At 35.7% G+C, this 21,038-nt stretch overlaps 1 protein-coding gene across 1 annotated transcript; it reads left to right on the forward strand.

Moving 5' to 3' along the window:
• The first annotated feature begins 10,830 nt into the window (after window positions 1–10,830).
• LOC112085471 (glutathione S-transferase T2-like) lies at window positions 10,831–11,792 on the forward strand. The gene is made up of 2 exons (XM_024154688.1): window positions 10,831–11,335; window positions 11,491–11,792. The coding sequence occupies exons 1-2, from the start codon at window positions 10,831–10,833 to the stop codon at window positions 11,790–11,792; spliced, it is 807 nt and encodes a 268-aa protein (XP_024010456.1).
• Window positions 11,793–21,038: the final 9,246 nt, after the last annotated feature.

Raw genomic sequence — 21,038 nt, forward strand, 5'->3', positions numbered from 1 at the left:
CTTAATAAATATTTAAAATATATAAATAGTGTGAACAAATATGTTAAATATTTTAATAATCTCGATTTTTTTAAAATTAATATAAATGAGCATGTTATAATCCTCAAATATTTGGATCATCATCATATGGCTTATTCCTCTCTATAAGATATTGTAACCAATACAACTCACTAAAACATTTTTTGTTTATTTTTAATCCTGTTTCATTAATATATTATCGAATACTATTAGCTTTGACTAGTAAAATGATTAATAGCTGCGAGAAAAAGACTAAGAGAAAGAATTTGATACTGGAAGAGAAATGAGTAGATGAATTTGTGAAGTTTTAGTTTTTTTTCTATTTACATTTGAGTGTGTTTAATTTGCTTATATCTTATGTTTTGATTTGTGTTTGAAATTTTGCTCTAGCCTCTAGTTTGAAGTTTAACAAAAACCTCGAACAGAAAATCATAACAAAAGTTTTGGAAGCAAGAAATTATATACAAACAAGCTAGGCTGGGCCACCTCGAATCGCGTGATCCACATGTTTGCTCAATAGGGCTCATCAGGAATCCGAGCCTTCATGCTTGCATGATATCCGAAAAATGGGTAAAATAGCCCTGACCTTTATAAAAACATGAAACAAACTCTAATTTTTTTTTGAGTTTTAAAACACTGAATTTGTGAAAAAAAAATTGAAATCAGCCATTCCATTAATAAATCGTAATGATGACAAAACGTGAGTTTTGATAAAATACAAAAAAAAAATAAAAATAAAAGAGATTGGAGTCATCTTCTATATCTTTCAAAATAATTAAGTTATGTCTCATTTGTGTTTAGTGGACTACACTAATTGGTATATCAGCCATTTAATTTCTAAAGACAATACTAGATGATTATCCACATTTTATACGAAGTAAATATTAACCATGATTCTTTTATTCGAATATTTAAATATAATGTATATAATTACAACTACAAATATATTAGCTGATATTTATTATTGTAAATCTATGCGCTGGTTATGCAATTATAAATAATAGTTACAATTACATTAAATTAAAAGCATGTTGGTTGTTATTTTAAAATGATTTAATTGAATATTTAATTAGATACACGTTATAAGTACGCTTTATTTATATGTTATTTGATATTTATTATATAGATTATACTAATTAAATATATATAAACATTTGTGAATTATGCATATATATATAAACAAAGTACTATAGGTTAATATTGGATACACATTTTCGGTAATGATCGCATGAGCATTGTAGGAAACGTTAAATTTAAATATACTTATGTTTGTTTTCATCAGCATAATATGTGACATCTAAATTTAGTAATGTTATTAATTAATAGAAGATAAGATAAAAGTATGTAAATTTTTGTTATAGTTGAAAATGGCATAATAGTAATTAGTTTAATAAGCTTAATGCACTTTTAAAAAAATTCTGAGATACTCATTAACATTGACACCTCAACATGACACTTATGTAAATAACACATGACATAAAAATTCTTATTTAAGTGTCATTCTCAAATAATAATAGAAACAAATAAAGAAAAATCAAGCCAAAAGCCTTACATCTTTTGTCTCGGTAAACTTCGTAAAATGGCTTCTGGTTACATAGCATTGATAAATAAAATCACTAGAGGCAATAGAGTGTAAGAAGAATGTAGTATATGCTAAATTACGCATTAATGAGAAAACCATCCTATGGAATGATAAATAATGTACAAAAGAAAGAATCTACACACTGTAAGTAACACCAACTCGTGTATTTTATGCTCTTATATTTCTTGTGTCTTTGTCCTGTACTTTAGGTCTTTACCAGCGAAACTTTACCTCGTGTTGCTAGCTCGTTTGTTATGCTGTGTTTTAATTTTGTTGCGTTTAAGTTGGTTTTGCTCATTCGTTATGTTTTGATATGTGTTAGAAATTTTGTTCTGTTTAAGCGTGTGCGGATTTAATTGTGCTTGAGTGTGTTTTGAGATAGTTTGAGCAACACAAAGGATGAGGCAAAAGACCAGAGAAGAAAACATAGAGAGTTCGACCCATTATTTGTTCTTGGTTATTGAATCATCTCCTAAACTTTTGTTTTTTTTGCTGCTTAAAACTAACCTATGCATGAAGCAAGAAAGACGAAAAGATTTTTATTTTACTTGACCCCTCAGTTACCTGTTCAAACTCTATGCACCAAGGTGCTCTTTTCTTAACTCTTTCAACTTGGCAGCAAATTCCCCTGAGAATCACAGAGGTTGGCAGAACATGTTCTAATCAACTGTGCTAGAAAACTCAAAACGTATCTGGCTGAAGCAGTGAAATCATCAGAGGTCTATTTATAGTAATGTGGCGGCTTTAATATGTGAAGGAGCATTGTATGCTTTGAAGTGGAACGCAGTTGTTGCTCATAGAAAAGAAGTAGACTTTATCGTTTGTAGATAACCTGTCTTGGAAAAAGATAGTTTCCACAAACCAATGGCTATGCGAGTTGTCCAGGTGCATTTGCTCTTGTGCTCTTCTGCCAATTTTTGTGTCCTGTGCAGGATCATCACAGTCCAAGGGAAGTGGCAGTAATTAAAGGCATGCTTCTTTTCTCCCTGTAACACTGAAATACGTTGATTTGTTAATTGTGATGTTAATCAGAAGGATAAACAGAAGGCAGCAGACGTTTCAACGTGTGAGTAAACTTGTGTACCTAAGAGAGAGACTGAGCATGGAGCATTCATTAAGTAAATGCAGTTATTACTTCTACATATGATAATGGGCATGAGGCTGTGTCCCCCACGACGTGAAACCATAGCTGAAGAAGAAGATCCTCCTGAAAGTGAGACTCGAACAACCAAGGGAGCTCGAGTCAGCCAAAGCTGCAGCTTTCATGAACCTCATCACGGCCAGACGGAGAAGACAGCTCACAAATCCAGAGACTTGCAGGGCAAGAAAGTCCCTCAACCTTGCTCCTTCACACATTGGTTGGCTAAGGTAAAACAGAGCATCGTAGACACTATAACCAGTGTTAGACAGTTTCGGTCTGAGCTCGAGACAAAGGAACAGAGCATGGTAGACACTTTAACTAGCGTACAACAGTTTCTGTCTGAGATGAAGGAAAATGAAGATAGCCTTGAAGCTCGGCTGCAGGAATTTGACGTGTTAGGTATGTGATCTGGCTTGCTGATGAATACTTAGTTCTTCTTTTTTTTTTTTTTTTTTTGGTTCTAGATGTCTGATACTATGATGCTGGCATAAACAGGAAAGAAGGTATCCGGAGTTACAAAAATCTCAACTCATAATCAAGTTTAAAAGTGAGACTGAAGATCATGAACATGACCAGACTGGCAAACTCATTTTTTTTTGTTTTAATCCAGAACTTGCAAGTAGCTGACCTGAAAGAATTCTTGTTGTATAGCATTATCTGACCTAAATCACGGTCAGATTTTCAAATTCTCAAAACCCTGAAAGTATGCCAAAAAGGCAAAAACTAATGCCTCTATCTTTCAAAAGTGTAACTGTACATTTATGTAATAATATGCTCAGTTACTATGGTATCGGTAGTAGACTAATACACTCTTTTTCCACAAATAGACACTACAGATTAACAACAAATAACTTTTATAATCCATTGTTTCATTAAAATCAAATATCACAAAAAATGTTTCGAAAATCATTATCCCGCGTTGTTGTACGCAGGGACGAACCTAGTATCCACTTACTTTGGAATGAATAGAAAAGACAACTTGCTGTTTAGATTTTCAAATACATGATGTTTTCAATATCATCCCAAAAAGTTTTCTGCAACCAATAGGTCGTCTTAAAGCTATCATGAAAAGGCCTGATCTCAATGCTTTGTGTTGAATCATTCCTCTCCAGATCATAAATGATAAAACGTGTGGGTTGATTCGGCTCTACAATCCACATTTTGAACCAAACCGTACCACTCTCACTAGTGCCACCCAGCCTTTGATCATCTCGAGGGAAGGAATTCCACAGAGAAACAGGGAAAACAAAAATCTTCTGGTCTAACCATTGACTTTTCTTAACATAAAAAGTACCATCAGTGAAATCTTCAAACAAAGCTAATTTTCCTTTGTAGTCAAATTCTCACGGGCATGTTGTAAACAGTTCATTGTGTTGTTTCATGACATGACTCGTTGGCCAGGCTAAGCATTTGATTTTTGTGAATGTGCTTGATTCCAAGGCGTAGAGCAGTCGACTTGGAAAAGATGCTGAGACAGGCTCCAGAGTCACATAGAACATTGGTAAACTCAACTCCACAGATGCTAAAAGAGATAATCAATTAACCTTGGTCTTGAATCCTTGAGGCAAATGATGAACTACTCGGTTGAATTCTTCTAGCTTCTCTTGGCTGATCTTATTTGGATACCTTTGATACTTCTCGAGATGGAAAATTTGAATGGCATAAGACCTAACATAAGGTATGGATGAATGCCTAGCTCTCATGATGTAAGTGCGAATTTTCTTCTCTGCTTTCCTTGTTGTGGCAAAAAAGGCTTGCAAGGGACCTTCTCTCCAAACTTCTTCAAAAGGAATGAACATCGGGATTATCTTTACAACTTTGTTGAACTAGATCAATCTCTCTCGGGTTATACTTTGAGTCTTTGACTCCTCTGAGGCTGGAAAGTTGCTTTCTTATGAATATGAGGATCCCGAAGTTGTACATTGTGCTGAAGTCGGATTCTTGAAAAAGCAAGCTCGGTTCTTCTTCTTCTTCTTCTCCCTTGGAGTATTGCTTTACTACTTCTATTGTCTAGAATCGAGCCATGTTACAAGGTACTTTGGTTGCAGCTAGAGAGTTTGTGTGACATCCCAAGAATCTAGGAAGCTTCAGGAGGCGATCTATATACCATCGTGAAGATCTTTAATCCAGCTTTCCCGATTAATCTTTCGATACCCATTCCGAGCTGTGACGAGAAAGTTATGATCGTTTTTCTGTTGGATGTCAAATCTATCCGAAGGTGAACCATATTCATTATTCATCATCAAGTGGTAAAGGTGAGGCGGGACTTGTGGATCTATAGGTTATGTAAGACATAGTTGTATATGTGTGTGCTGAACCTAGAATTAGAGATTGATTGGTAATTAAAACGAACATGAATGATTCTTTAAGAACTGTTGTATGTATGGTTGATTGGTATTAGTTTAGGCGCGTTAAAGCGCATGATTGCTTGCTGGTCTTCACGAAGGATGTTTCGTGAAGTGGGACCATGGCTGGACCATACACAGAGGAAGTATGGCCAGTACAGGGGCCGACGGGTCTGTGAGATTTGTGGCTGATGAGTCACCAGATGTAAACAGTGTGACATTCTCGTGAGTGGGAACTTGTGTGTTAGGTTTCTGTGTACTTGTAAAATAGTTATAATTGTTGTTTGTCTAATCTTAGGTTAAGTAAACATATATGTGCTTATGTTTAATTCTTCGTATAGATCAAGTGGACCTGTAGGATCCTTCTCATTGAGTATCTTCAAAATGCTCACCCCTCCTTTTCCTTTCAGGTGTTATTTAAAAGATCATTTTGGCGCGGAGTTTAAGTCAAGTTATTCAATAGGTTTTCCCCGTTTAAGGTGTTTCAATTCAATTGTGAGACCCCGCTCCCTTCTTCCCTAACCGGGAACCAGACGGACCAGCTATCAAATCCATGAGACCCCGAATCCGCCTTTCATCTGGATTGGCTATCAACTCTGAACGCCCCCAACCGTCCCTACCAGCGAGCCCAATACCGTATAATCTGGGGTCCAACGTCCTCTCTCTCTAGGCCCATTGGCCCACCAACCGCCCCTACCAGTGACCCAACGCCTTCTCTCTTAGGCCCGTTGGCCCACCACTGTCCGACGGTTGGCCTATTTCTAGGTCCATGGGCCCACCCCTGTCCGACGGTCGGGATTCGCTTGGTCCGGGAGGCTCGTAAGAGTTGTCTACTGTCCCTGCAATCACCACGTGATCTTTCCCCGTGCTTTGTCCTCACTCGCATGGTACTACAGACTACTTCCCGGTAGGTCACCCATCCTGAGATTGCTCCAGCATAAGCACGCTTAACTCTGGAGTTCTCTCAAGACACTTGACCGGAAAAGATAAGTGCATTTTGATGACACAGGTAGCCAAATCAATTTTTAAAGTCTTTTCACATATACCGGAAATCAGGATGTCACAATTCTCCCCAACATCTAAAGAATTCGTCCTCGAATTCTCAACCACGTCCCAAGATGCCACCCGGTTCAGAGCCGGTTAGCTAACCTAGGCTCTAATACCAATTGTGAGACCCCACTCCCTTCTTCCCTAACCGGGAATCAGACGGACAGACTATCAAATCCATGAGACCCCGAATCTGCCTTTCATCTGGATTGGCTATCAACTCTGGCCCTCCAACCGCCCTTACCAGTGAGCCCAATACCGTATAATCTGGGCCCAACGCCTTCTCTCTCTAGGCCCGTTGGTCCACCAACCGCCCCTACCAGTGAGCCTAACGCCTTCTCTCTTAGGCCCGTTAGCCCACCACTGTCCGACGGTTGGCCTCTTTCTGGGCCCATGGGCTCACCCCTGTCTGACGATCGTGAGTCGCTTGGTCCGGGAGGCTCGTAAGAGTTGTCTACTGTCCCTGCAATCACCACATGATCTTTCCCCATGTTTTGTCCTCACTCGCACGGTACTGCAGACTACTTTCCGGTAGGTCATCCATCCTGGGATTGCTCCAGCATAAGCACACTTAACTCTGGAGTTCTCTCATGACACTTGACCAGAAAAAATAAGTGCACTTTGATGACATAGGTAGCCAAATCAATTTTATAAGTGTTTTCACATATACCGGAAATTAGGATATCACAGTTTGCAGCTGTTGGGTCTCGTGGTATTGTGTTTGAGTCATCATGCCTCTCATCTCCAGTGTTTTATTTTTATTCTAGAGGGTCATTTGGTTTCTTTTCTAGCTCAGGATCAGGAACATTGCTCCTCATAACTTTTGGATCCTTATCTACTTTCTCTTCTACTTCATTAAATCTTATAGGTGTTAACTATATAATAACCTTCAAGGCAAATCCATCTCACATTATTTAAAACTTGGATGGGCAAGAGTTGGAACTGAACCTAAATTTTCAGATACGGTAGCAAAATTTGCTGGAAAAAGGAGAACAATCTTTTATTCGTAACTCACTACTTATCCGAAGAATAATAAACTATAAACATTCATATTTTTTTCCACCAAGAACGTTTTATAAAACTCTTGGACCCTCAAATTTTTAGTATCCTACTTTTGTGTACAATCCATCTCAACATACCAAATTGCAACATTAACATCAAGTCTTTAGATAATGATATTAACTACTAGCAATACGCTAATTGTAATAAACAAACACTGATAATAATTCATGATAAAAAAACTTAATTTTGGATCGATTTATAATTCCCATGGTTATTCCTAAAATTTGTCACATAGTTATCATCACAGGTATATATGTAATCCGGCCAAATATAACATACTTTTGGTTCGATTTAATATTTGCATAAAGATACATACACACACTATTTATATTGTTCTTGAAAAAATATTCACAATAGAAATTATTTTGGTAACATACTGCATCAATTAATCCAATTCAAATTGTAAATGTTTACAAATTAATTTATCTATTAATATAGAATTTAATCTTTATTCTTGCGCAAATATATAACTAGAAGTCTGAGCCTCTATATGCAAGAATTTACTAATGGCAAAATGGTAGAACAGGCCGACCGAATCTATGCATTTTTCGTTTTACATTTTTTGTATAACATTTTTTGTTCTTATAACATTTCATTTTTTTCGTTTTACTTAAATACGAAATGTCTTAATTTAATTCTGGAATGGGTCCAAATACCTGACAGGCTAAACTGCCAGCTCAATTATGGATGAGAATCTTAGAGCATCTTTAATGCGGTTTTTAGAGAGTATTTAATATAAACTTATTAATAAACAATTGAGGCATCGTTTCTTATTTGACAGAGACGTCTCCTATTTGGGGATTTTTGAAGACGTTTCTTGCCACACATGGCGTGATTGCATTTGTTAAAAATTGGAGATAAATATTTTTTTTCTATGGCATTTCATTTTTCCCCGATACCTCGATAGTTTTCATTTCTCCACTCTGCTCTCATTTCTCCGACGAAATCGAGGAGAAATCGATTTGTCTCCGGCAGCTTCTCCGACGGTTCGCGGTTCTCAGACGGGGGCATCAGGGGTCGAAATGTGACTGCGAAAGGGAAGGCAAAAGAGATAAGCTCTTAAACCCTAATCTCTTATCTGTATTGGTTGTTTTGTTGTTTGGTAATCCGGGGTCATCTCGTTCTGTGTATACCGTAATCAAAGATTGTGTGTCTTTTTGGGTTTAGATTAGTTTGTATTTTGAACAAGAATTCGAGGAAACCCTAATTTTGCGAGAAAATCCTGAGTTGCGAGGAAACCCTAATTTTGGAAATTAGGGCTTTTCTTATATGTGATAAAATTTCTGGGTTATTTTTGCATATTTGGGGATACTTTGATCTGATTAGATTGTATATGACCTAGATTTTGATTGTTAATGATGGAATTGGTTGACTCATTCATTGTTTTCGATTGTTAGTGATGGAATTGGTTAACAAGATTAACTAGTTTGAATTTACTTTGATTATGATCTTCTATGTCATGTTTTCTTTCATTGTTTTTACTCATGATGTGTTTGGTTCATTGTTTTTTATCTTAATACTTGTGTGTATGATCTTCTATGTCATGTTTTGTTTCATCGTTTTAAGGGTTTAGATGCTTTTGGTTCATCGCTTTTGATCTTATACTTGTGAGTTTGATATTCTGTGTCATGTTTTTAATCATGATCTTCTTTAGCGGGTGCTTTTTGTTCATCGTTTTTACTCATGATGGAAGATATGTTGTTAAGTTTTCACTGGTGGTTTTGATCTTATACTTGTGAGTGTGATGTACTATGTCATGTATTTTCTTTGTTAACCTTTAGTTTTGTTCTGTTCTTTACAGGGCAATGCCGATTAGCTACACCAACAGCACAACATCGGATGCAAGCTATAACAGTGGTTGTGCAAAGGCTGATGGGAACTTTTGGGTACCTGACCGATCCTATTGTGGCCTTCGCTGTGTACTAGAAGAGTCTACAGCACCAGAGACTCGCGGCAGGAAGTTCTCTCTTGTCCTTCTATATTGGGCGAGGTAAGATCATAATTCTTTTCTATATGTAGTTAGTATGTTATGTTATTCAGTTATTTTTAAATGAAGATATTTATTTCATGTGTGTAGGATAATCCGGATCACATTTCCAAATGGTGGGATGAAGCCATTGAGGAGCAGCTGACGATTCTTCAAATCCGCATCGACCAGCAGATTTCAAGGATGAGTTCAATGATGGAAAGTTCTAACCGAACAGCCCTTCTGCAGTCGTATGAGGATCGTCTCTATGCCTTGGAGGATCGCATTGCCGTAATCAATCAAACCATTACCAAGATCGAGGAATTCATAGGCTTTATTCAAAGTGAAGTGGCTGGAGTGAAAGCTTCACTTGCTACTCGAGGTTCTGATCTGCTTCTAATTCTGTTTTTAGTAATTTTTACTGTCATCTCTTGTGTTGTTATGCGTTGGGATGTAGAATAGGCTGCTGTAACCTTTACGGAGATGAGTTAGGAGAAAACATTTAATCTTATCATGAATGTTATTTTAATGACTGCTTTATTTCATTTCATCTATTGATATCTTGTTTTCACTTCATATACATCGTTTATATATTTCGAGTAGAGGTCTCCTTTCTGTTTTATGTTATTAATCAGGCAGCACTACATATATGAAGGCTTATCATGCATTTGTTCGCTAGCCTCAACCAGATAAGTAACTCTTCGTTTGCATATTTATCTTTGCTTTTTATGTTCAGTTTGGTCATCTCTAACAGGTGTTTATGTGCCTTTATGCTTTTGTTTAAATGCAGCGTAGGGTCCTTTTGGTTGGAGCTTAACTATACGGTGCTGCAACAAGATTAAATTCTGCTTCATCATAACGAAACTGTAAGTTTACAGAATCTCTCTTCTCATTGTAATTAGTGAATTTAAATGATGTGTGTAGATGTTAGGTGTTAATAAATGCAGATTTAGGTTTATGTCATGTCGATTTTTAAGTTTGTTGTGTTTGCGGAAGAGAGATGATGTGTGTAGAAGTTAAGCGTATTCAATTTTGTCATTAAAACAAACTGTTCAAACCTCTACTAAACCCTATAGCTGTTAATGTATTCGTAGCTTCTTCCATTCCTCATTACTGCGTTTAACCAACTTCATCATCTCTCTTCCAGTCCTTTATTCCTTTGTTCATTCATTTCATTCCTTTCCCTTCTCTCTCAGTCATTCGTTTCATCTCTTTCTCTGATCTTTTTCATTCCTTGAAGCTCTTTCTTTGTACTCTTTCATTATTTTCTTCTCTTTCACATTTCTCATTGTACTCCTTCCTCTATATGGATACATATCCATTATCGCAGCCCTCTAACTTTGTTGACTTATTGACAAGTCAACACGAACCATCATTGAATGATGGTTTTCCCTCTCTTGACCAAGTACCCATATTCAGCACTCAGTGGTCGCAAGCAACTAACATCGGTGAAACAACTGGTTAGCGAGTAGATAGAAGGACTTGGGCCCCGAATGAGGATGTGCTGCTAATCAGCGCTTGGCTTAACACAAGCAAAGACCCTGTCGTGGGTAACGAGCAGAAGTCCGAAGCTTTTTGGAAGAGGATTGCCGTATATTATGCAGCCAATATGAAACCTTTAAGAAGTGCACCACGCGAGGCCGGCCAATGCAAGCAAAGGTGGCACAAGATGAATGACTTTGTGTGCAAGTTTTGTGGAGCGTTTGAGGCAGCAACGAGGGATAAGTGCAGTGGAATGAACGCGAACGATGTGATTAAGATGGCTCACCAAATCTACTTCAGTGATCAGAAGAAGAAGTTCAACTTGGAACACGCGTGGAAGGAGTTGCGAAATGACCAAAAGTGGTCTGAACTCTCGACAACGAAAACGGATCCGACGTCTAAAAAAAGAAGGTCTGGAGAAGTTCCAAATGGCTTCTCCTATCAAATAACCCAAATGATGGATCTAATGCTCAATATTTTGAGCAACACTTTGATCAATATTTTGAGCAAACGTTTGATCAATACTATGAGCAAACGTTTGATCAATACTATGAGCACTTATGAGAATATGTTTACTCAATATGGAGAGCAGCAAGAACCAAAGAAATCGAAGAAAAAAGAGCTTACGTCGAAAGAGATCATGAAGAAGGGCATATTCGGTTATGGAACGATTATTTCAGCGAGGCAGCAACGTATCCTGCAAAGTTATTCAGACGACGTTTTCGGATGAACAAGTCTTTGTTTTTGCATATCGTCGGAAAACTTTCCGGTGAAGCTCGTTTCTCTCAACAAAAGAAAGATGCTCTGGGAAGACCTTGACTCTCTGCTCTACAAAAATGTACGGCAGCTATTCGTCTCTTGGCATATGGTGGTGCCGCTGATTCGGTAGACGAGTACCTTAGGCTCAGTGAAACGAATGCTTGTTCATGTTTGGAAAATTTTGTTGAAGCAACAATCAATTTGTTCGGCGATGAGTACCTACGGAGACCAACACAGGAGGATCTTCAACGTTTACTTTATGTTGCAGAACAACGCGGATTTCCCGGAATGATAGGAAGCATCGACTGTATGCATTGGGAGTGGAAGAACTGTCCTACTGCTTGGAAAGGACAATACTCACGTGGTTTAGGAAAACCAACGATCGTTTAAGAGGCCGTAGCTTCATATGATCTCTGGATATGACACGCATTTTTTGGACCTCCAGGTACCTGAAATGATATTAATGTCCTAGATCGCTCACCCGTGTTTGATGATATCTTAAAAAGAAAAGCATCTCAAGTGAATTTTTCTGTCAATGGACGGGAATACAATCTGGCATACTATCTCACTGATGATATTTATCCAAAATGGGCAACTTTCATCCAATCAATTCCACTTCCCCAGGGCATTAAAGCATCTGTGTTTGCGGAGCGTCAAGAGTCTGCCCGAAAAGATGTTGAGCGTGCTTTTGGTGTATTGCAATCTCGATTTGCAATTGTTAAAAATCCGGCTCTTTTCTGGGATAAAGATAAAATAGGTAAATCATGAGAGCTTGTATCATACTCCATAATATGATAGTTGAAGACGAACGAGATTCACACACTCAGTATAATGCGGAAGAAGAATTTCAACTAGGTGAGGGAACTAGCAGTTCACCTGTGGATCGCTCGTATTCGACAAGTATGCCTACAAATTTTGGAAATATGTTGGATATTCGGAGGAGAGTTCATTCTAAAGAAACACATGAACAATTGCAAAAAGATTTGATGGAGCAAATATGGCAGAAATTTGGACATTTCTATAACAATTAAGTGTTTATGTTAAATTGTATGTTTAGTTTGTTTAAATTTAAATGCATATTTTGCAAAGGTTTAATCAAATATTTTTTTAACTAATTGGATTTATTTTAATTTGTTAAAAAAAAAAAATTTTTTAGAGACCCATATGGGTCTTTCCCATTGCACAGCCAAAACAAAAAATCTCTAAAATCAGTTTTTAATCTCACTTTTTACTCAAAAAATAATTAAAATAATGTTTTGGAGACCCATATGGTCTCTCCTATTGAGGTTGCTCTTAGTGGTCTATTAAACTGACTAAGATGAAACTAAATGTTTCCTGAAACACTTTAATTACGAAATTGTCCCTATTTTCAACTTACGGTTTTCTGTAGAAAAAGCCATAAAAGCCTATGAAGCTGCCGCGCTACATCCAGATCCGAAATTCTGCTTTAAATTTTTGAAAATTTGTCTTTAGTTTCAAAAATTTGTGACACTTATCACCAACTTTCAAAGACTGTATACAGAAATTAATAAATGCTCCCAAAAATTCTGAAAATTAACAAAAAAAACAGAAACTAAACCTTATGAAAACATAATCTAGATCCGAATTACTATGTTTATCTCTAGAACAAATACCAAAACTAGATTTTAACATGCATATTATTCAGATCTAACATCAACCCTTAAGGAAAAATTCCATACTATTTATCAATACATAAGCTTAAAAAAAAAAAATCAACAATCTCAAATTTTCACATATTAAAGCCAAATTTGTTAACAATAACATAATTATATTTGACCATATTTATTGTGCCATATTCAGCTTTATTATATTTGTCCTTATTGTATTTATCCACATTGGTAACTTGTCAAATATTAAGTTAAACTAGATTTTGCGTCCACGCTACGCGTGAGTATTTTGTTGATAAATATTATATGCAATCAATTGTATTTATTAAAATATAAATTTTATATATTAGTATTTTAATAATATAATAAAAGTATTATGGTGTTAATCTAATAATTTTATATAAATTGTGAGATTTTAACGAGACTCCCCTTGATTAATCCTAATCCACGTCTCAATTAAGACGGTTTTATTTTGAATCTATAGTATGTTATATTTCAAAAATATTTTATTTGGTCAAACACTTATAAGGTAATATACTAAAACCAACTAAAAATTTTAAAAAACTAATCAAATGCTATTTTTTAAACATAGTATTGACATGATGATAAAATATTATACATTCATTTTTTTAAATCAAGAAGATATTTTTTTCATCATTTTCACTTTTATTCTAATTATATATGTGTCTTTTTAAAAAAAATAAAAAAAATAAAATTTAATATTTAATATTTTTTCTTCTCTTGTTTAATCAATACAATTTTTTTATATATTAATTTAAAAATAAACATAAATAAAATGTTTGCTTTGAGATTAATAAAAATTTTAAATTTGAAACCAAAACAATAATTGAATATGAATAAAATCACACAAAATTTGTGAATTAAATATATTTTTATCAATTGGTTGTGTAAAATTTTAAATAGTTTTCAATGATTATACGTAATCTTTTCTAATAAGAATGAACATGTTCATTTACAATTTTGATATATATGAATAAAATTGAACTTTTAAATGCTAATATAGATGCCTTGAAAATAATATAGCTTTAACTGCTATTAATAATAGAATAATTTTAATTAACAATTTTATCTATATTGTTTTGTATTAACAATACAATTTTATAATTTCAAAACCGTTTTAATTTTAGTTATTGATGTGGACTAATAAAATTGATCTTTTAAATCTTATATGGATGTCCTTAGAGGCATATAACTTCAACCTTTTTTTTATAAATATATTTTTTGTTAACAATATAATTTTAAAATTTGGAAATTTTCTTAATTTTAGATATTGATGTATACTAAAAGAATTGAAATTAAAATTATATGTGGACATTCTTAGAGAAATTTAGCTTTAGCTTTTATTAGTAATAGATTTAGAAATCAAAGCTAAAATTTTTCACACGGGAGCCGTTGCGGCAAGTGATTTTGGTCTATCTTCCTTGTTTTGAGGCTTACCTAATGTATTTGGATGCTGCTTGGTCAGCTAATTGTTAAAACCCCATCATATGCCATGTTATTTCAATAATCTTCTTCAGATACCTCAGTCTCCTTCGTCTTAATGACGGAACCTCTTTCTCTATTTTCAGTGCTTTGTTTTTCAAAAGTGTCGAGTATCAATCACTTGGCATATTTCTCGAATTTCTTGGAATTTATCATTTTTCTCAAATTCGGTAGCCAAGTTTTAGAGATTTTATGGTCTTTTTTCAATATTAAAACGGCTTGTAGTGGCTTTATTTATATCTCATTTCATTATTATTTTTTGTAATTGAGCTAATAATTAAACATACAGTTTAGTCATTTTGGTTCTTTTACATGTAATGACTCATTCTTTAGTGAAACCGAACTCATTTTTTTTTTTTAAATGGTTGTACACACAAAAAAAACATAAAATTTATATTAGTTATGTGACAAAAATTTGGATGCTAATGTAAGAGTCTCTAAATATGTGTATATATTTAATTTAAATTTAAAATTTCATATTTTAATATATTATTTATTTTAGTTTTTATTATTAATATTAATTTTATGTATAATTTCTTTATCTTTAAGAATTCTTAAAACAATAATAGAACTTGGAAACCTTTTAATCTTCAGTGTTGACGTTGACCAATAAAAAAATTTATACAAAATTTATTTATTTAACAATAATATTAGAATTTGTAAACTTTCTTAATTTCATTATTCAGCAATAATATTAGAATTTGTAAACTTTCTTGATTTTGAATGTTGATGTGGACCAATAAAATTACTCTTTTAAATCCCATGTGAATACCTTTAGAAGCATTTACCTTCAACTTTTATTAGTATATAAGATATAAGATGTATTGAGTATACAAGGCATAGCCTCTTTATTGATATAAAACTTAAGGAATCTTTTACAACTTTTAAAATATTATTGTCATGATATCAGAGTTTTAAAACCTAAAGTCCTACAAGGTTGTATTGTTTTTTTTAATTTAATTGATTTCAAGTTTCCGCTGCGAGATCTTCGTTTTTAGTTGTGTTTTCTTTTGGTCTTTGACCTAATTTTTTTTTTTTCACTCTCGACACAAAATTGTTTCTTCACGATGGGTGATAAAAACTCGGCGATTGTTCCGAGAGTTTCTACAACTGAAACTCGTTGTACTATATCTCTATATGGTTTAACTTCTGGAAATAATCTTGGTACTCTGATCTCCAAACCCTTGTTGTGTGGTCCAAACTACGATCAATGGGCCACAAGTCTTCGTTTAGCACTGAAAGCAAGGAAAAAGTTTAGTTTTTTTGGATTGTACCATACCACAACCGGAGGAGACGTCTCCTGATTTTGAAGATTGGATTGCAAACAATACTCTCATGGTTTCATGGATGAAAATCACAATTGATGAGAATCTCTCTGACTCGATGTCTCATATTGATGACTCTCATGAACTTTGGACACACATTCAAATGCGCGTTGGAGTTAAAAATGGTTAGCGTGTTCAACGTCTTAAGACAGAGTTAGAAAATTGTAGATAAAAAGGAATGGCAATCGAAGCTTATTATAGAAAATTAACCCAACTATGATGAAGCTTGGCTGACTACCAAAAGGCCAAGACCATGGAGGAAGTTTGTAAGAAACGTAAGGAAGATAAACTGCACCAATTTCTCATGAGCCTTGACGAAACTTTGTATGGACAAGTGAAATCAAATCTCTTGTCTCGTGTGTCATTACCTTCTTTTGAGGAAGCTTACAATGCACTCGCTCAAGACAAAGAGTCAAAATCACTGGGAAAATTAATTGAAGAAAGACATGATGCTGTTAGTTTTGTGGTTCAAACTGCTCCACGAACCAAAAATAGAGTGTGCACTCATTGTGGTCGAACAGGTCATCTCCCAGAAAATTGTTTTCGACTGATTGGATACCCGGAGTGGTATGAGGATAAACATAATAATAAATCTCAGAAAGGCACTGCAGCTGCTTTGAGAATGGGTCGTGGTTCAAGTACTCCTACCGGTTCGAGAAAAGGAACCAATGGAGGTACTGTTCGTGGTTCTGCTCAGCTAAATCACGTTTTTGCGGCTCCTGTTCCTGTTGTCACATCACTGCCTGCTTTTAGTACCGCCTTTCCTTCTGCAGCTCGAGTGGGGATTAGTGGTCTTAGTAATAATCAGTGGAAGGCATTAGTTCTCTCGGATAAGTTTTTTTATTGAATCTTGGATTGTTGATACAAGAGCTTCGAATCACATGACATGTCACTTGATTATCTTACTGAAATCTGTGACATGACCTCAGTATTGATCAAACTTCCTGATAGTCAATACACTACAGCTAGTAAACATGGAAAAGTGAAATTGGGTCCTTCTTTTATTTTGCGAGAGGTGTATTTTGTCGATGGACTTCAATGCTATCTCATTTCTGTTTTGCAGTTGACTAGGGATCGTCATTGTGTCTTTCAGCTCACTGATAAACTTTGTGTGATTCAAGACCGCTGATTGGAGCGAATGAGCAAGAATTTGGACTTTTTTTTTTGCGGTATGGAAGTTGCTGCAGCTATATATGGATCAGATTCATCGTCCGTTCATGTGTTGCATAGACGCTTGGGACATCCATCCTTGAAAGCTTTGAAGTTGTTACCATTTTATGATATTAGTTTAAGTGATTTTGATTTCAAGGCGTGTGAAATTTGTATCCGTGCCAAACTGACAAGAGATTCTTTTCCCTTAAGCAGTAATAAGACAAGTTTTCCATTTGAAATGGTACATTTTGATCTTTAGGGTCCGTACAAAACTCCTGCGATATGTGGCTCTTGATATTTTCTTACACTAGTTGATGATTATTCAAGAGCTGTATGGATTTACCTTTTGCAAACAAAAAAAGATGCTCCTCTACATCTTCAAAATTTTATCAGCGGCAATTCACGTGCAAAGTCAAAACAATAAGAAGTAATAATGGCTCAGAGTTCATATGCTTATCTGATTTTTTTTGCTCAGCAAGGTATTATCCATGAAACATCGTGTGTGGGTACATCTCAACAGAATGGTAGAGTAGAGCGTAAACATCGTCATATTCTAAATGTAGCTCGAGCACTTCGTTTTCAAGCGAGACTCCCTATCGAGTTTTGGGGTTATTGTGCACTTACTGCTGGTTATTTAATTAATCACACACCCACAGCTCTTCTCAATGGAAAGACACCGTTTGAATTGATATACAATCGTCCGCCTCCAATGAATCATGTTTGAGTTTTTGGCTGCATGTGTTATGTCCACAATCAGAAGCATGGAGGGGATAAATTCAAGAGTCGCAGCAATAAATCTATTTTTATTGGATATCATTTTGACAAGAAAGGATGGCGAGTCTATAATATTGACACAGGGGTTGTCTCTGTCTCTCGTGATGTCATATTCACAGAAACAGACTTTCACTTTGACGATGTAGCAAATGTGGCTTCTTCTTCTTTGCCATGTTCTGATCCTCCAATTAATAATATCACCAATGATGATGATGTTTTGAATAATGCGATTATAACTGCAGATGTTGTTTATCCCAAAAGCTCTTTTTCTCGGCCAATACCACCACCACCACCACCTGAGAACGAAGCTGCTCCTTTGAATTCTGATATTGATGATGGTACACCAGCTCATGACGAATAAATTTTTGCTGGTACAGATGATTTAGTTGTTGATAACAACTCAGATAACCTGCAGATTGTTCCAACTATCTCTCCTGAATCTTTGATCACAACGACACCAAAGTAATCGAGGAACCTGAATGACTTGGCCATGCGCATAGCAAGAAACAACGATCTGTTAAGCTTGCGGATTTTGTCTCCTGGTTACTTACTGAGCCATTTCCTTCCATCACACTTTATCCTTTGGATAATTATCTCTCTTCGTCTCAATTCTCCACCGCTTATCAGACTTATGTCATGGCTATGAATTCCGCCATAGAACCTCGAAGCTACAAAGAGGCATTTCTTGATGAAAAGTGGCATTTGGCTGTTCAAAATGAAGTTGTTGATGTGGTGTGTTGTGAGGGTGTCAAGTTTTACCCTAAATGAAATCAATAGCTGCAAATGTGCAGCTGATCGATTGTAGTACTTAGGGATCGAATCCACAGGGAAGGAGGATCTTTCCTGCAAAACCCTTCAAAAGAAATATAAAGTAAGGAAGTCTAGAACCAAACTTAACGAAAACGACTAAAAACGAGAAAAACTGCTATACCTAATTGCTTTAGTGAAAATCGATTAAAATAATGAAAATACTAGACTAAAACTTCAATAAAAATTGGTGTAAATCTATAGAAAAGAGGCGTTGGGTTTCAGGGAAGTTTTCTATGGGGTATGAACGATTCAAAACATTGCTAGAGAGTAAATTTGATAAGATCTTAGCTTGAACTTTTCGAACTAGAGTCACGGACGTATGAATACGCCACTGTCGTGATCATAGACAACTATCTCTCTCAAACCTGACAAGTAGGTTTCCACTCTGGCCCTGGAAGAGAAAAGATGCATTATGTTTAAGACTCGTCAGCATTCAAAAATCGCCCATAGGTAGGTTTCCACTCCTATGTTTGTTTTGCTCTCCCAAACTAGATCTGACACCGGATGAACACTTTTGTGTCACCAAGCATCTGGATCAGATTGTAGTTCATGACGCTACTCTCATGCAGTAAAAATAAATTCAGAAGAAAAAATTCTAAGATTCGGCTTCAATAGCTCATGGAATCCTCATCGAACATATGTATCCCCATCGAAAATCCCTTAGACCCAACAATAAAACTACTCAGACATGATAAACAAAATCAAAAACATAGTATTAAAAAGTAGAACAGAAATCGAAATTGAAAAAGAAAGAACAAGAGTTCAAGAGATAGATCTCTCTCCCTAAAACCTAAAAACAAAGCTTAAAGTAAAATTTCTGTAAAGTATTTTGTCTCTCTTCTTCTCTCTCTAAAAACGACCTAAATGATACGTATTTATAGTCTCCAATGCTCTCTGGTCTTTAGGGTTCTGAAACAGGCTGAAAAAATGATATGGGCTTCAGAAATGGGCCTTCGAACTCGGAGTTGGCTGGCCGTGGTCAGGATGTGCGTGACCGCAAGGAATGGGTGGTTGGCAGCGGTTGGGATACTTTTGACTGTGGTGAATTGGCTGTTGGCCGCGGGTGGAAGTGCTTGCCGGCTGGTTTACGAGACATCATGCTCTTTGCTTATCTTTTGATTGAACTGTTGGATTGCCAAGCTGTAAAGTGTGCTGGAAAGCTGATACTTCCATATTTGAGATCTCCAAATTTGAGCTGGATCAGACGGTGAGAAGGCCTTCAATCGGGGGTGAACTTCTGACGGTTTGACTTTGAGCAAAAAATCTGGTCTTCTATCCATTTTGTTAAGCTTTTCCCTAAGTTTCCTGAAAAGAGTCTTGGAACTACAAATACTAGAAAAACGTAATAAAAGTACTTGAAAGCAATAAAACATAGAAAAAATATTTCAAAATGATCCATAAAAGTGGTCAAAATACGGTGTTATCAACTCCCCTAGACTTAAACCTTTGTTTGTCCTCAAACAAAGCAAAAGTCTAAATTGGTTAAGTGAAAACAAAAATAGGGAATGAACAAATCTCAGAGACATGAACTCCTAAACTAGGACCAAAGATCGTGCATCAATCCACAACTTAGTCTAGAAAATTCTTACCATGACACAAAAGATACTAGTCCACTTTTTCCGTCATGCAAAACTTAAACAATCTAAATCTTGATTCCAGTCAACTTGCTCTCTACATTCATTAAGTTCAATTGTGAATTCTCATCAAAGACATCATCCAGGGTAGACGGCGTTTGGCATTTAAGGGCTGTTTAAGTGGTGGAGTTAAAGCGTTTCGGGTTACTTGATGAATCTGGAGGGTGCAAGATAATATGCAAAACCGCAAGAGAGATAAGGACCTGTTGATGACCGCAATTTTCAGTCACTTCTTCTTGTCCAATGTTGTTGCATAATCCTTCCTCCTTTGTTGTGAACAGCTATTCCCTCAGACTTAGATTCTTTCTGTGAATCAGAAAATGATCTCCAAAACTCCATAAAATCAAACTCCACTTGCCTTGGGACTTAAAATTCGACCTCTCTAGACTCTCTAAGGATTTCATCTCCTTTCTTTTCCTATTTTCGGATTTTTTTTTTTTGGAAAGTGAGTGCCTTTTAAAGAGAGAGAGAGACTAGAGGATGAGATTGTACCAAAATTTGAGATTTTTATAAGGCAAACTGAGCTTTCTTATGTGTTGAATCCTTCCGGGAAGTTTTTCGGCAAATCGCAGGTCTCTGTCTTTGGTGACTGAAAACTGCGTTGTTCCTCTTTCTCTCCAACGTTTTTACACATATCTGCATATAAGACAATAGAAAACAAGAGTGCATGTGGTTTGAAAGAGGATTGGTTAAGGTGGAGAACTAGCTAAAGATGAACTAGCCATTCAGGATCAACAGAGAGTGGTAAAAAGGGTAAAGGAGTCCTGAATGTATGATTCGTTTCCCTGGTCTAATGCTTTAATGGAAGAA

Source organism: Eutrema salsugineum, unplaced genomic scaffold (genome assembly GCF_000478725.1).
Source record: "Eutrema salsugineum unplaced genomic scaffold, Eutsalg1_0 scaffold_9, whole genome shotgun sequence".
Taxonomy (NCBI): Eukaryota; Viridiplantae; Streptophyta; class Magnoliopsida; order Brassicales; family Brassicaceae; genus Eutrema; species Eutrema salsugineum.